The sequence below is a fragment of the Chiroxiphia lanceolata genome, chromosome 2 (assembly GCF_009829145.1).
Source record: "Chiroxiphia lanceolata isolate bChiLan1 chromosome 2, bChiLan1.pri, whole genome shotgun sequence".
Classification (NCBI taxonomy): Eukaryota; Metazoa; Chordata; class Aves; order Passeriformes; family Pipridae; genus Chiroxiphia; species Chiroxiphia lanceolata.
In genome coordinates, this window is record NC_045638.1 from 118,915,327 (window position 1) to 118,930,091 (window position 14,765).

The window sequence follows — 14,765 nt, forward strand, 5'->3', positions numbered from 1 at the left end:
GCAACTACGTGTGAAAATGAGTGCTCGAGCTGAAAGGTCGTAAATAAAAGATGCTTGCAGCAGGTCTGTAAGTAATAAGACACCAGAGAGACATTTCACATTGAGGGAGGGAGAATCAGTGTATATCCATGGTAACTGGGGACATGAACACACCTGGTGAAATTCCAGCTCAAAATACCCACACATTCTGTCCATTAAGGACAGCTGTTGTCACAGAGGTGCACACAGTTATGGAGGACACACAGTCAAGGCTAAGCATTCTGTAAGGTAAGTGGCCTTGAGTAATAAGAAAATGCTAATTTTCCATCAGGAATGAGTGTTTTAGCTTGCTCAAAGAATCACCAGCAAAGGAATCAACAAAAGCAGGTTTAATATTAAAGTGAAAGCGCGACAAAATTCATTGGCAAAGCTCGCTTGCTGCTTACTAGATGGTTAAGCACACAGAGAAAAATCATAGTAAAATGCAAAAATCAGTCAATCTAAAACTAAAATCAGCAACAAATGGTCTACATCGAGGTGGAGGATGGAAAAATCTGATTTTCCCAAATACAAAACTCTTTCACAAGTCAGGATGAACTCTCCCTGTCCTCGACAACAGCGTAGCCAGAGCTGGGTTTTCTCTCAGGACCTGCTCAGTAACCTATAGTGCCCATTTCCTGCTCTTTGCCAGGCCAATGTCATCTGCCTGTTTCACAGGAAAGAACAAAAGTTCTTTTGGTAGTCCTCTCAGAACTGCACTGTGTGAACAGGAAAAAGGCATTTGAGAAGATCATGAAATGCATACTTCTAGAACCCATAAGAACTACAAACTGCTAGCCCAAATATTCCAGATGAAAATATCTTTTTCAGTGAAAATGGATTTTCAAGCTGACTGTCCGGGTGTGCATTCAGCCAGGATCCCCTATGGGCAGAATGAGATCACTGTTCCCTTTGCCCTTGTTAACCACATCAAAGGTAGGTTAGAGAAGTTCTGTAGCATGTGTACATAACCCTGGTTGAGTGGAGGTGCTGGGCTTTGAATGAGATTGTTTTCTGGTTGGGTAGAGGTGCTGGGCTTTGAATGAGATTGTTTTCTTCATTGTTCAGTTGCAGGTGCTCAGTTGTCCATGGCTTGTCTTCTTCTACGTGAGGAAAAATTTACCCTTTTGCCTTACTCGGGAAAATCACTCTGTGCAAAGGGCCTTGTTGGAAGCCTATATAGTTCCAAGGTGCTTCTGGTGAATGCATTTTTAAAATCCTTTAGCCAGGGTCTCTGTGTCGTTACAGAAGTCATAAACTAGCTCTGACAATAAATCATGTGGAAAACGGTGTGTAATCGGTGATGCAACCTCATCAGCTGAGCACCCCTGCATACCCTGTCACTGAAAAGCAGCAGCTCTTAAAGTGTGTGCATAATGTTGATTTTTTTAAAATATGTATACAGGTAGCAACGTGCACACACAGACGTGGCCACAGCACAGACACTTAAGGCAAATTAAGACGTTTCAAGTGTATTTTAGGTGGGTCCTCAGCTGTGTGTGGACACAGCCATATGGACATAGCCTGTACAGGCCTGTGGCCAGGGGGTGGGAAGAAAGCTGTGGCCTGTGTCATGAATATATGCAGCCAGGTCCTCGTGGTGGGGAGTGACAGGCTTCCTGTGTCCCCTCCTGACAGTTCTGCACACTGTGTGCTAGTTGACTTTTTTGTTTTTAATTTTATTTCCCTTTCTCTCATTTGTTTTGTAGTGCCGTGCCTCAGCTTTTCGCACGGCATCTTTGGACACTGAATGAGGAGCCCAAAGTCCTGGTGTGCCTGTTCTCCCAGCCTGGAGAAGCTCTACCATCCCACCTTCAGGAGCTTCCCCGCTGTGCTCTATTTTAAGCCACGCTGGGGAGGTGAGAAAATGAAGATCTTTTGTCAGCAAGCCCACGGTCCCACGACAGTATTAACTTCTGTAGGAGATGACCTGACTTCGAGTTGTGTTTTCCACCTGCAGAGCACTGGTCTATAACAAAGTGGGGGCAGTTTGGGCAGCACAAACCTGAACGAGGACGTGTCATAGGACTTCCCCTGGCAACTCCACTCCCCTGCATCATCCTCCCTTGCGTCGAGAGTAAAATCTACCAGTAGTGCTGGTAACCAGGAGAGAAAGGAGGTGAGAAGTTTCACTGGAAACCACTGTGGGGAATATTTCTAAACCACTGACTGATGCAGAGTGTTAACTGGCTTCGTGAGAAAGGGACTTGTGACAGCAAAGAAGCCTTTATGGGAGGAAGGAAACAGGTAAAGCACAGCGTCCCCTTATGTTTATTACACTTGCAACCAAAAAAGTGTAGGCAGTGCTAAATGCATCCTGACTCTGGTGTCATGACTTCAGTTGGCATTTGAGAGGTGGGATGTGTAGCTTTTTCCAGTATAGATATGAGTTTCTATTCAGGTATGCTTTGTTACACAACCAGTTTGTTCCACTTACCAATCTCCCCCCCCCCCCAAAAAAAATTACAGAAATGGGAAGCCCTGAAAGAAAACTATTGATTGAGCCTGTCCTTTGCCATATGGTAACAGAATGTATTTCATATTTGGAAGTGTTGATCTAGCTGCACTGTAAACATGGCAGACAAGCTTTTCCCTTCCTTAAAAAATATTTGGAAAAATCATCTTCTATGTGATGACTCTGGAGCAGAAGGCCTACAAGGGGTAGGGATTAAAGTAGTTAAGGCCACAAACATCTATGTGGTAGATAGATTTGGTTGCTGGAGTATTGGGGCAGGGTGAGAAGCCCCTGAGGTTAATGTCTCACGAGTGGTAAGGGGATTCTCTAGGCCAGGAGCAGAAGCTGCTGAGCATGGCCATGCTGGCCCAGTGACTGTGCAACTGGGGGAAAATCAGCTACTCCAAAAAAGGGGTATTTTTCCTTCACCTCTGAAATCTATAATCTCTGAAAAGAAAAATCTCTGAAATCTATCTCTGCAATATAATTATCTCAGCAATAAAATTATCTCTGGATATTTTAACCTGGAAGTGTCAGGTTTTAAAGATTCCGTGTCCTCAGGCTTTCCCCCATCTCTTTGCTGACATTGGTGAGTGCCACAGATGGTTCATACAGGGAAAGTCAAGCTGCTAGGTACAAGAATTACTTTCCCCCCCCCATATAATGAAAATGTAAAGCAAATGTCTTTTGTCTTTCTGAAAGGAGGAGAACAGGCTACCAGGGGGGTGGTGTTCTTGTTCATCTTTTGCTCCTATTCCCCATTCCCAACACTAGGTGCTTTCTGAGGGAGTGAGGTGTACACCTTGGCCTATGGAATAACTTTGTGGGACTATTTACTTGTGTTAAAAAGGTAAATATCTCAGAGAGAGAGGAGATGCCCACCTGTTTTCTTGAATTACAGCTACTAAAGATAAGGGGAAAAAAAAGCAGACAAAATATTCATCTTCTGTATGGCAAATACTTTTTCCCCTGGGGAGAAAAACCCCATACTTTGTAATGTTAATATTGGTATTATTCTAAATATTGATATCTTGATTAATTCAGTGGACAGACACCACAAGCCTCTCCTTGCCGTGGAGGAAATTTCAAACCTATTTTCTTCAGGTATACAATAGCAAAACACTGTAATTTTACAGTTGTTTTGTGGAACTTGTTCATAATTGAAGCTGACACAGATGTGTGCATCTGCTTCCTCTTCTTGCCACCCCTTCCAGCCCTTCCTTACCCAAAGACACAGGTCTTACAGAGAACAGACTTCTGAGGCTGGGTCTTTTCTACCCTTTAAAATGTGCTTCCACTGCAAAACAGAACCATATTTTGCTGAGTTAATAATGGGAATGGCTATGTGACATATGTGACATACATGCTGTAGAAAGTTGTGGTGATGACCACTGCACTGATTGATCCCTGACCTTCTCCTCTCTCATACTGTGTTAACATATATTTTAAATGTGTTGGACTTAGCTTTTGTTTGTGCTTTGTTTTAAGTTGTTGCCTTGCATAGCTCAAGGCTTGTAGCTCGTGTTTGGTGTGTAAGAGCAGGCAGCTGAGGTTGTGATTTGTTCTTCGTGTCAGAAGTTCGTTTCCCTCAATTTAACCGTGCCACATCCTCTTCAGGGGAGTGCACAACTCGGCTCTTTTGGAGGGCGTGGGGGCTGTGTCTGTCTGTGAGACAAATCAGCTGCATGCCAAGATCTCAGGAGCAACAGTGAGAAGAAATCAATGAACTGGGACAGCTGAAAACAGAGACTACCTGGGATGGATGGTCCTAAACCGGGATAGTTCTCACTTCTTTGCAGTTATATCCGGGTCCTGAGTGAGGACAGAGAGGGAGAGGAACTCCACGTACATCTCTGCAATTCCCTGCTGTACAGGAGCTGCCTTGTAAGCAGTCACTGGGACCAGCATCCACGTTGGACCAGCATCTGCATTGGACCAGTACCCACGTTGGACCAGCATCCACACTGGACCGGCTGTGTATGCCGGCATCTCCCTACTCATTCCCAGAACACTGAGGGTAGGATGCCCGGAGCACACTGGCACTGCTGTTGAATTCCTGTGCTCCCGAGGCTGGAGGGCTCCCCTCCAGGCTGAGAACTGGGTAACTTTCCTCCAGCATCAGTGCTCCTTGGGTTGAATCCGAGCGTGAGCGGTGCCGTTCTCCAGCTGGAAGGCTGAGGCTAATGGAAGAGTGATGCACACGTTGCATGGTCTCGTGCCAACCACCACCCATCGAGGCTGAGTAAAAATTCTAATTTGTTTTAAATGCAGTTGTTGAGGCATTTTAATTCCATCAAAGCGAAAAACACAAGCTACAAATATTCATTTGCTGCTTTTAAATGAATTTGATTCAGCTGTGCTTGGTTTTTCTTTTCTGGGTTTTACTCTGAGACTTCCTTCTCGCTCTCAGGCACAAGTGTTCGAGGATTGTGAACCTTAAAAACTGCAGACTAAATTCTGTGTTTCACACATGAATATTTAAACAGAGTAATACACTCTGTTCTTTCTGTAAGGTCCCATTTTTAATCATTAAAGCCTGTTCTTTTGAGCAAATAAACCTCATATATATGAGACTTGTATGCATTTAAGAAAAAGATAGTTCTCTGGGACAAGTTCCAATATGACAATGTATACTGTTGTGAATATTTATAGATCCATCAAAATTGGTGAATACTGAATTTGCTGATAAACATTGTGGAGGGTTTGGGGTTTTTTTAACTTTTCTTTTGAAAGAGACTGAGAAATTATTTGCAAATTGGGTCAAACGCAGTACATAATTCTGGGCAAAATATATCTTTTTTATTTTTTTGGTTAAAAAAGTTCAACTTTCAAAGTTTCAAACTTCTTTGATTGAAAACAACTTTTGCAGGCATATTGTGTCCAAAATGCAAAAAAAAAAATCCCAAAACTTCTGACAGCATTGAATGAAATGAAGCAAAACGAAATATTTCCTTAGTGGAAAAGATTTTATGTGAATGAAATTAAATTTGAGATTTTTTGCATATAAGAGTTACATTGTCTGTTGTACATTAGTAGCAGAATACGGATCAATGGGGATGTATTGGTGTTTTTTCCAGACTGTAATGTAAGCTTTTCATCCAGTTGTATTACTCTGTTGTTAGAATTGCGAACAAAACAATTCTTTGAGGAAAACAATTCTGTTGAGGGTGATGAGCTGCTGGCACAGGTTGCCCAGAGAAGTTGTGGATGCCCCATCCCTGGAAGTGTTCAAGGCCAGGTTGGTTGGAGCTCTGAGGAACCTGGTCCGGTGGAAGGTGTCTCTGCCCACGGCAGGGGGATGGAAATAAATGATCTTTAAGGTCCCTTCCAACCCAAACCATTCTGTGTCTAAATGTACATACATCCTTCCCTTGCATTTAGCTCATGACTGTGGCAGCCTTTGTTCTTCCTGTGCCACAAGCGGGGCAGTGTTGTGGTTTTTCTTGTGTACCCCAGGCATCCTCACCTGATATATTTCACATTTAAAATGAAATTGTTAGTGCCCCACAATTGGAGCTGGTTAGTTACTTTTAGAGCAGTTGACACCAGATGAGGATTTAGGTCTCTGTGTGCACAGTGAACCTTGGCTGCCTTTCCTTCTCCTCTCAGCACACGCTGAGAAGCATCCCTGTGTTTGAATACGGGTGTAAAGACTGTGTGAGCTAAATAACTCAGAAGTAAAGTCCTCTTGTGATTGCACAAAGATATTTGCCTGTCTGGTGCATATTGGGTTTTGGCTTGGGGAGGAAAACAGAGTATCAGTATTTCCCTGGGGATGGAAACACGATTTTCCAATCATCTCTAGCTGTGGGTGACTGATTCAGAAAGTAAAATATTAAAGAGATAGAAATGGCAGCATGAAGGGGAGAATGACAAAGGGTCTACCAAGAAGACAATTAGAGGGAATGTGGAGAGGAGTGATGGAAAAAGAGACAGCCTCACGGGCAGGCTGCAGGGAGCCCCGGGACAAAAGTGCAGCCACTGATTTCGGACAGTAACATCAGAAAACTGAAGTCAGGCTGTGGCTACTGTAGTGTTGTGGGAACAGGCACACACTCCCAGGCCTGGGCTTTATCCCATATGTATTTATGGGAATACATAAGTGTGTTGTTCAGCACAGAGCAGTGCAACTTTACTGTGCCAAACTGGGGTCATTTATATGTATGATATCTGACCACAGGAAAATATCAGTGATGTTCTTAACCAAATTCACCCTCAAGAAACAGCAGAATGAGTTTACATCAAAACTCTACACTGAGAACCGCATATATTTTGTTTGGAAAGCTTTTGGGTAACATGGAGTTCTGCTTTCTTGTGTGAACCAGAAAACAAAGTGTTGGGATTACAACACTGCCTTAGTCTTACCAAAGAACCAGTGCCATTTTGCCAAAAAGGAGCTAGAAATTTGTAAGGTATGGTTTGTTGAAAAGGTATATACAGTTGTAGAACAGCATGAGTTACTGGATGCCTCTTTAGTTCACCGTGTCTATGAAGGCAGGAAACAAACTCACATGTTTTTTGTCTCTTGCAATAGGAAGGTTGCTCTTTTTGTTCTATGACAGAAGGAGAGTTAACTTTCAAGAAATTAAAAGCCTGCAAGGGTTAGGAATAATTTCTTTGCCCAACAGTTGATGAAGTCTAGATCCTGAGTGGTACAAGAGATCCTGGATTTTTAAAAAATTTGTTTGTAAACAGTAGTGGGTAGCTTGTGTTTTGTTGTTGTTTTTAATTTTCAATCCTCTTTTTGCCTTGCTTTCCTCAGTACAAGAATGATATTTGGCATGGCATCTTATTCACAACCTGTGTTTTCAAAGGAAACAGAGGTTTTACTACATGTACTCTTTGAAGAGATTTGCACAACAATTTGTGGCTGCATGTCATTCTCTTTGCCTTCACTTTCTGCAGTGCTGACTCCTGCTGAAGATGTCTCAGAAATGGGCAGTCCTGGCTGTGCTCCTTTTCTTGCCAGTCAATCTGATTGAAGGTAAGTGAGAGAGACCCAAGCACTCCCTATTTCTAACTTGCAAGTACACCCAAACCTCATAGTTCTCCAGAGAAAATTTTGCTTATTGTTTGATGTGAATGCAAAGAGTGATGTCACCTCAGCTGGCAAAACAATCGTGTGCCCTGCAGAGTGGCACAGGGTGATATATCTGATAGGAATCCAACACAAATCATCTGAAGACACATCTCCTGTTCAGCTGGTAGAAAAGGGATCTGCATGCACCCCTTACTAACCTCCTGCACCAAGTGATCTTGGGTTTTGACTGTGCCACAGGTGTACATCCCACAGCTGTCCCTGGTTTTAGTTGCACTTTAAGAAAGGCACCTAACTCAGTAGCACAATGAAATTTTTAAAAAAGTAGTTTCCTCTCCCCCGAGAGGGAATTTTGCCCCCCCCCATCAGTCTCTCAAAGCCTATGTTAAAGTGATAGAAACTTGTTGCCTAAAATAAGATGGAGGACTCGCAGCTCCTTTGCATTCATCACATACCTGCAGAAAGGTACCATCTCCACTGCATTTCCAGACTTCAGGAAGCTGGACCTGGAAAGTGAATACTAACACGTGCCCACACACAGCAATTTGTCCCCAAGGCTGCCAGTACAGTGAGGGAGTAGAAATTTTTAATGGTGTGATGAAGCCAACAGTTAGTTTCCTGTGCTTTGATGGTGGTGCAGCATCTTTTTTTATGTCTTTTTTTCTTCTTGTGTAGCTTACAACACGGTGAGTGTGGAGGCTGGTCATGAGGCTGTGCTGAGCTGCCCTTACATCTTCAACGTGTCTTTGCTGATGGTGACATGGAAGAAGAAATGCAGCAGTTGCTGCGTGTTGGCCTACAGAAGTGACCACAACGAGACAGGGAAGACAAACTGCACTGAGAGGATCATGTGGAAATATTCACCCCACAGCGACCCCGCCCTTCGTATCTACCCCGTGAACCTTGGGGATGAGGGAAATTACAGCTGTGAAATTGTCAACAGCGAAGGGAATTTTTATTTTTCCTCTTCTCTGGCTGTGATGGGTAAGATCGCATCGTTAAAATGAAAATTATTAAAAAAATTTAAATTATTAGAAAAAAGTTATGAAAAAAGTCAGCCTATTTTCAACATAGGCAGGAACAAAAGAATATTAGGAAATGCAATGAATACATTGAAACATCTTTTTCAGATGGTGAGGTAAACTATCCCTAATTTCCATAAATTAAAAAAAAAAAACCAACATTGGCGAAGATTTTACGTTCTGCACATTTTAGTTAAGCCTTCTGAATATAACTAAAAATTATGAGAAATGAATTTTGGAACTCTGTAATTGCTACTACTAATTTTAGTCACTTGATTTTTTGGGGGTATTTTTTGCTTGGTTGGAGGTTTTTTATTATTTTGCTTTGGTTTTGTGTTTGCTTTTATTTTGTTCTTCCCTGCAGAGTCTTACCTTTCAGATAAAGGCTTAGGTGGTATGTGAGCCTTTCCCTGTTCTGTCAAATGCAGAATACGAGTTGTTGGACTTCAAGCAGAACGTTTTTGCCTGGTTCCTCTTTTATTTCCCTGCTACCAAATTTTTGATTCTTCATATCCAATCTCCTAAATGTTTCACCCGGAGCTTCAGCAAGCTGCATTTTCTTCAGAATGTGCACCTCTGTGCTTACAAATCTTGATTTAGTTCACTCCTCTGTGTCATCTCATCTCCTGTTAGTCTGTAGTCACCTTCTGGAAAACGGGAGGAAGCAGTATTTTACATCCAGGTAGCTAGTTTTTGATGTATTCACCTCGAACTTTTTTTTCCTCTGAAGATAGCTGGTGCTAATATTTCAAATTATTTAAAAATCTCGCAAATTGGTCACGCAAACAAAAAAATACCTCTCGCTTTTCAGCTTCGGTTGGCGATTTTATACCGAACTAGAAATAATGGCTGTGTCTTTTTTTTTTTTTTTTAATTATTTATTCCTTCTGTAGTCCCTCCTAGAGCGACTCTGACCTACGACAAGAGCAGGGGGGCCGTCTGCCGGGCGTCTGCGGGAAAGCCGGCTGCTGACATCTCCTGGATGCCGGCAAGCAGCGCCAGCACCGAGGAAGAAATCCAGCACGCCAACGGGACGGTGACCAGGGTGAGCTACACAGGCTGGGCCAACGGCACGCTGCCCACTGCCACCTGCCTGGTGACCCACCCAGCCTCAAACCAGACCCTGTCCATAGACCTGACGAGTAAGTACCGCCATAAATGCCCTTCATCCTGCCCTTGGGCTTCTCTGTGATGCTCTGGGCAGCTGTTTCCACAGAAGGAAAGCCGAGGCTCTGTGGTTTGCTTAGTTATAAGCTGGAGTCCTGGTGCACGTTGGGAGAGAAATTAATAACTCTGAGTTAGTTGAAACCCAGTGTTTTGTGGCACCGTGTGGAGAAGTTTTCGGTGCGTGCTTCTTTCTATCTCTGTTCCGTTTTACAAGAATTCCTCACTCTGTTTCTAGAGGGTAAACCTTGGCTGGCTGTCTGCCAGGTGTCCACCAAGCTGCTTGATTACTCCCACTTCTCAACAAGACAGGGAAAAAAAATACAGTGGAAAGCTCATGGGTTGAGATAAGGACAGGAAGAGATCACTCACCAATTAGTGTCGCAGGCAAAACAGACTTGAGGGAAATTAATTTAATTCATGGATAATCAGATCAGAGTAGGATAGCGAGAAACAAGAACAAATATAAAAAAATCTTCCTCACAATCCTCCCCTTCTTCCCAGGCTCAGCTTCACTTCCAACTTCTCTGTCTCCTCCCCCTGAGTTGTGTAGGGGAATGCAGGCTGTGATCAGTTCTTAACACTTCCTCTCTGCTGCTCCTTCCTCCTCGTTCTTTTCCCCTGCTCCAGTGTGGGTTCCCACCCACAGGAGGCAGTCCATGAACTTCTCCAACGTGAGTCCTTCCCGTGGGCTGCAGTTCTTCACAAACTGAAGCTGAATTTTGTCCGGTGTGACAGTTTGGAGAAAATTTCCTTGGAGAATGTCTGTCTGTGACTTTCAAATGTTCTTTCCGAGAGCCAGAGGTAGTAAAGGGTAAAATTCAGCTTCTCAGCTGGCTGTTCTGGAGCTATTAGAAGTCTCTATTGCATGAGGATTTGTAAGAACAGCTAAATAAGTGCTCATATCACTAAAATATCTCAATAGAGGCATGAAGGACAGAAGTCAGCATAGACAAGTCATTAATAACAGCATTTGCCAGGGACAGCTGGTCAGTTCTGTTGCTGCGGGGCTAATAATAGTTGAAGAAAAGGAGATGAGTTGAAAGGTAGATGAGTTGAAAATGAAAACATGTTTGTACACACGAATGACTGGGTGTGTGGGGCAGCTTCCTATTGCTGGTTGGCATCCAGAGAGCTCATCTGTTTCTCTCTGCTCCTTTGAGCTGTGGAGGCAGAGGATTAGTTTTTCCTGGGGTTAGTAACAGTATGTAGTCAGTGGATGCTGATGCCTAGCTCTGTAACTTGCTCTCAATCTCTCATCTCCTAGATGCTCCCCCCAGCCTTCCCTATCTCCTGATAGGGGGATCTGCAAGTGTTGCTGCTGTCACTGGTGTGACTTTATTCTTGATTTTCTGGTGCAGAGGTAAGTCCTTTGATGAACCTGAAGTGTGTTACAATTCCATTGCTGACTTCATGCAGGCACAAGGACTTGTGCTTTGTCACATGAGAGTAGGGTGAGAGGCAAGGCTTGAGGAAAATGTCCATGTATGATGCATTGTCCTTCTGGAAAAGTTCTAATAAAATAAGGGCTGGAACTTTAAAACAAGTTAGGAGTTTTGTAAGAGCCGCAGGTATTATGATATTGATGTGTTAAGTATATGTCAGAGAGTCATCCAGGATGAAAAGGGTTCTTTCTGAGAGTAGGGTGAGTTTTGAGTTTTTAGAACTGTCTTGATCTGCATATACTGGCATAAAATTCTACACATAAGAACGGCAGTTCACCAACCAGACACGAAGAAGCTCTGTTTACACCAGCAAGTGTAAGAATAGGCCAAATGTAGCTACTTCAGTATCTTTCAGATGATTCCCCCTGCACAGGGCATGTTAACATAGCAGATTTATTTCATGAACCAGGTCTGGACAAATATGGTGAAAGAGGGCTGGCAAGAGAGGACAGTGAGTGGAGGTGTGCACTAAGAGAGAAAAGAAGGGAAGGTGAGGAAAATGAAGACAGGAGAAGAAAACAGAGGGGCAGTTGTCATCAACAGTGGCAGCACTTTGATGGGAGCCTGTCCCTGCCACAGGGTGATGTGTGTGTCTTTGGAGCAGGTGAGGGGAAGAAAAAACATGCTCAGATGGGTTCCTTGGCCCAGTGTATCTCTGCAGAGCTGAGGAAAAGTGCACTTAACAGAGTCAAACCTGTCATGTGCCCCGGTGCTGTGGTTTAACTACAACTAAGTACCCTGCAGCCCCTCACTCGCTCCTCCCCACCCTGCCACAGTGGAGAGGAGAGCCAGAGGAGAAAAAGTAAACCCCATGGATTGAGATAAGAAGGGTTCAATAAAATAAATAAATAAATAAAATAAACAAAATGTAATATAACAGTACTACTAATACTAATAATGATACTAATGATAATTGTAGCAATATTAATAAAAGCTGTGGTGAAAATGAGAGAGAGAAGGAAAGAAAACCTGAGAGAAACAAGTAGTGTATGATGTAGCCTCACCATCCATTGATGGATGCCCAGTCCACCCCTGAGCAGTGATTGGTGGCTCCTGGGCAGCTCTCCCTGGTTTATGTACTGAGCATGGCTTTCTGTGGTGTGGAATATCCCTTTGGCCAGTTCAGGTCAGCTGTCCTGGCCATGCTCCCTCCCAGCTTCTTGTGACTCTCCACCCTGGCAGTGCACGGGAAGCTGAAAAGTCCTTGGCTCGGGGTAAGCACTACTTAGTAACAACTAAAACACCAGTGTCTTATCAACACATTTCTCATATGGCACTGTACCAGCTACTAAAAAGAAAATGAACTCTATTCCAGTAGAAGCCAGGACACCCAGAGTGACCAGAAGTTTCTATGAAGGGAAAAATGAAACAACAGTGTATTCAAGAGCAGGACATAAAAAATAGGAACTCAACCTATGAGTATATTTTGAAGAAAGTCTTTCAACAGCTGAGGACAGCTAGAGGAGAACCCCTGATAGAGCAGCCTGTGTACCTTGCACCATCAAACCACTTTAATTTCCTGACATTCTGCTTTCAGCTTTCCGGTTACGACAATTGGTGCAGGTGCCAGCAGAACCATCTGCAGTAAGTGGCCTTCTTGTGTGTGTGTGTGTGTGTGTGTGTGCTTTGCTGGTTTTGGTGTATTCTTCACTAAAATGTGTCATTTAATCACAATGTGTCTACTCTGACAAAACTCCCATTTGTGTCTGTGTGCATTTGGAGGGGGGATGAGGAACTCTGCGTCTAGGAGGATGTCTGTTGCTTGGATGGCCCTGTCTTCATGTATGATCAAGGGATCTGAGTGATTGTTTAAGCACTAGGAGTAGTGCATTTCCTGCCTATAGATTACATTTACCGTGCTGAATGTCAACTGTCCCAAAACTTAATGTTTTCATATTTCTGCTTCACAGAGTAACCTTAACTCTGATGTTTTGCTTAAGAATGTGTGTTTACTCTTGACAGCAGAAACCTGCTTGATTAAAGATCAGATGAAACCAGACATGCATTTTACAATGAGGGAAAAGAGTCCACTTCGTTTTCATGAAACTTTTACTTTTTGAAGTAAAAGTTATGAAACTTTTACTTTTTGAAGTTGCAGTTCAAACACCCAGGAGCTAGGAAACAGCAGTGATAAGTTTGCCACTGCAAATTTTCCTTTCTCTCTAATTCCAGTGTGTCATGATACATATTTAACAGAATATGCTGCTCTTCCCTCAGGGCTTCTGCCTCACTTAATGCACATTGAAAGAGCAATTATTTCATATTTTGTTTTCTGCTCACGGTTTAATTAATGGTCGTGTGCCTTGTTTGTTGCAAACGAGTCAGAGCGCTCTGAAGTTGGAATTAATTTCCTGATAAGCTCTTCTGTGGCTTTCAGGACAATTTGACTGACGGGAGTGGGAGTTGCAGAAATCAAAGTCAAAGGCTTATAGTAATTTTAGTTGCCTAAATTGGATTGCTTTGTGGTCTGCCTGTTTGTTTGTCTGGTTGGTTTGTTGTTTGTTTGGGGTTTTTTTGCCAGAGAAGCTGGCATTGCTCATTATCATCTATTTTGTTGAAAATGCCAACATTTCAAAATTTGTTTTTGACCACATTAAGAAAATTTTCAAAGGCTGTCCTGTTTAGGCTTTGTGAAGGCTGTTCTTGCATCTCTCTGCCAGTTCAGGTTTCGCCCTTTGTTCCCTACCCTTTGGCTCAGAGAGTTCAGAGAAGTAACTTCACAGTTCTTTTGCAAAAATAACATTACCTACCAGGTTTCTTCAGCTGTTTTTTTTTTTTTTGTTGTTGTTTGGACTCCATAGGAATGATGATTCCACAAAATCTTACAGTGTAACGTAATGGTACGTGTTCTTCTTTCTATTGCAGACTAGGAACTCCAAGTCCACACCCTCACATGCCTTACCAGAGATTATCTACGAGAATTACTACCCAGGATCTATATATATGAACCAATACCAGACACAGGTAGTCTGATTCCAGCTCAGCTACTAATAATACCCAGTTACTTGAACTTCAACTAATAAACCTCAGACCTTACCCACAAAGGAAAGCCTTTGTCTTTCCTGATGGTGGGGGAGAAAAACCATTTTAGCACACGTTGTTTTTCTCTTTCTCAGTGTGTCAGTACAGCTGTTGAAACAGATGAAACTTTTAAAGACTGACTTGGGAAAATACCTACCTGAATTTTGTTTGAAAATGGGCTCTGAGGTACATGCTGCCTTTCCTCAAAACAATAACTGATGTGTATCTGTGCCAGAGGAACAGTGTGCTGGGGAAAACATAGCACTAGTTTTCCATTTTAGCAACTGGATTCTCTTTGCACTTTTGTGTTGGAAATCAGAAAGAGACACGGGGGACCCTGAAACATAGAAGGTCAAAGAAACACATCCAGAAGAACCACAGAAATAAGGGAGTTTATGATTTGGTTTTGGGGGGTTTTTGGTTTGTCTTTTCGTTTTGTTTTGTTTGTTTTTGTTTTTTTCTGGGTAGGTAGTTGCATGTGACAGATGACAATCTGATATTTGTCATCTCTGTTTATTTTTTAACGTATTTCTTTTTCAATTAAGCTTTCTGTTTGCATTGCTAGTTGATGGGGAAAAAACCAATTTGGAACTCTACTGGAT

At 42.8% G+C, this 14,765-nt stretch overlaps 1 protein-coding gene across 1 annotated transcript; it reads left to right on the top strand.

The window, feature by feature from the left end:
• Positions 1-1,792: 1,792 nt before the first annotated feature.
• Positions 1,793-14,486, top strand: LOC116783453 (cell surface glycoprotein CD200 receptor 1-B-like). Its single transcript, XM_032681024.1, has 8 exons — positions 1,793-1,877; positions 1,979-2,265; positions 7,379-7,457; positions 8,187-8,495; positions 9,427-9,675; positions 10,965-11,060; positions 12,680-12,726; positions 14,008-14,486. The coding sequence occupies exons 3-8, from the start codon at positions 7,397-7,399 to the stop codon at positions 14,113-14,115; spliced, it is 870 nt and encodes a 289-aa protein (XP_032536915.1). The 5' UTR covers positions 1,793-1,877; positions 1,979-2,265; positions 7,379-7,396; the 3' UTR covers positions 14,116-14,486.
• The last annotated feature ends 279 nt before the right edge of the window (positions 14,487-14,765 follow it).

Coding starts and splice junctions, on each gene's coding strand:
- LOC116783453 (XM_032681024.1), top strand. CDS start 7,397: ATGTCTCAGAAATGGGCAGTCCTGGCTGTGCTCCTTTTCTTGCCAGTC. Junction 7,458..8,186: donor GCCAGTCAATCTGATTGAAG/GTAAGTGAGAGA, acceptor CTTCTTGTGTAG/CTTACAACACGGTGAGTGTG. Junction 9,676..10,964: donor CCTGTCCATAGACCTGACGA/GTAAGTACCGCC, acceptor CTCATCTCCTAG/ATGCTCCCCCCAGCCTTCCC.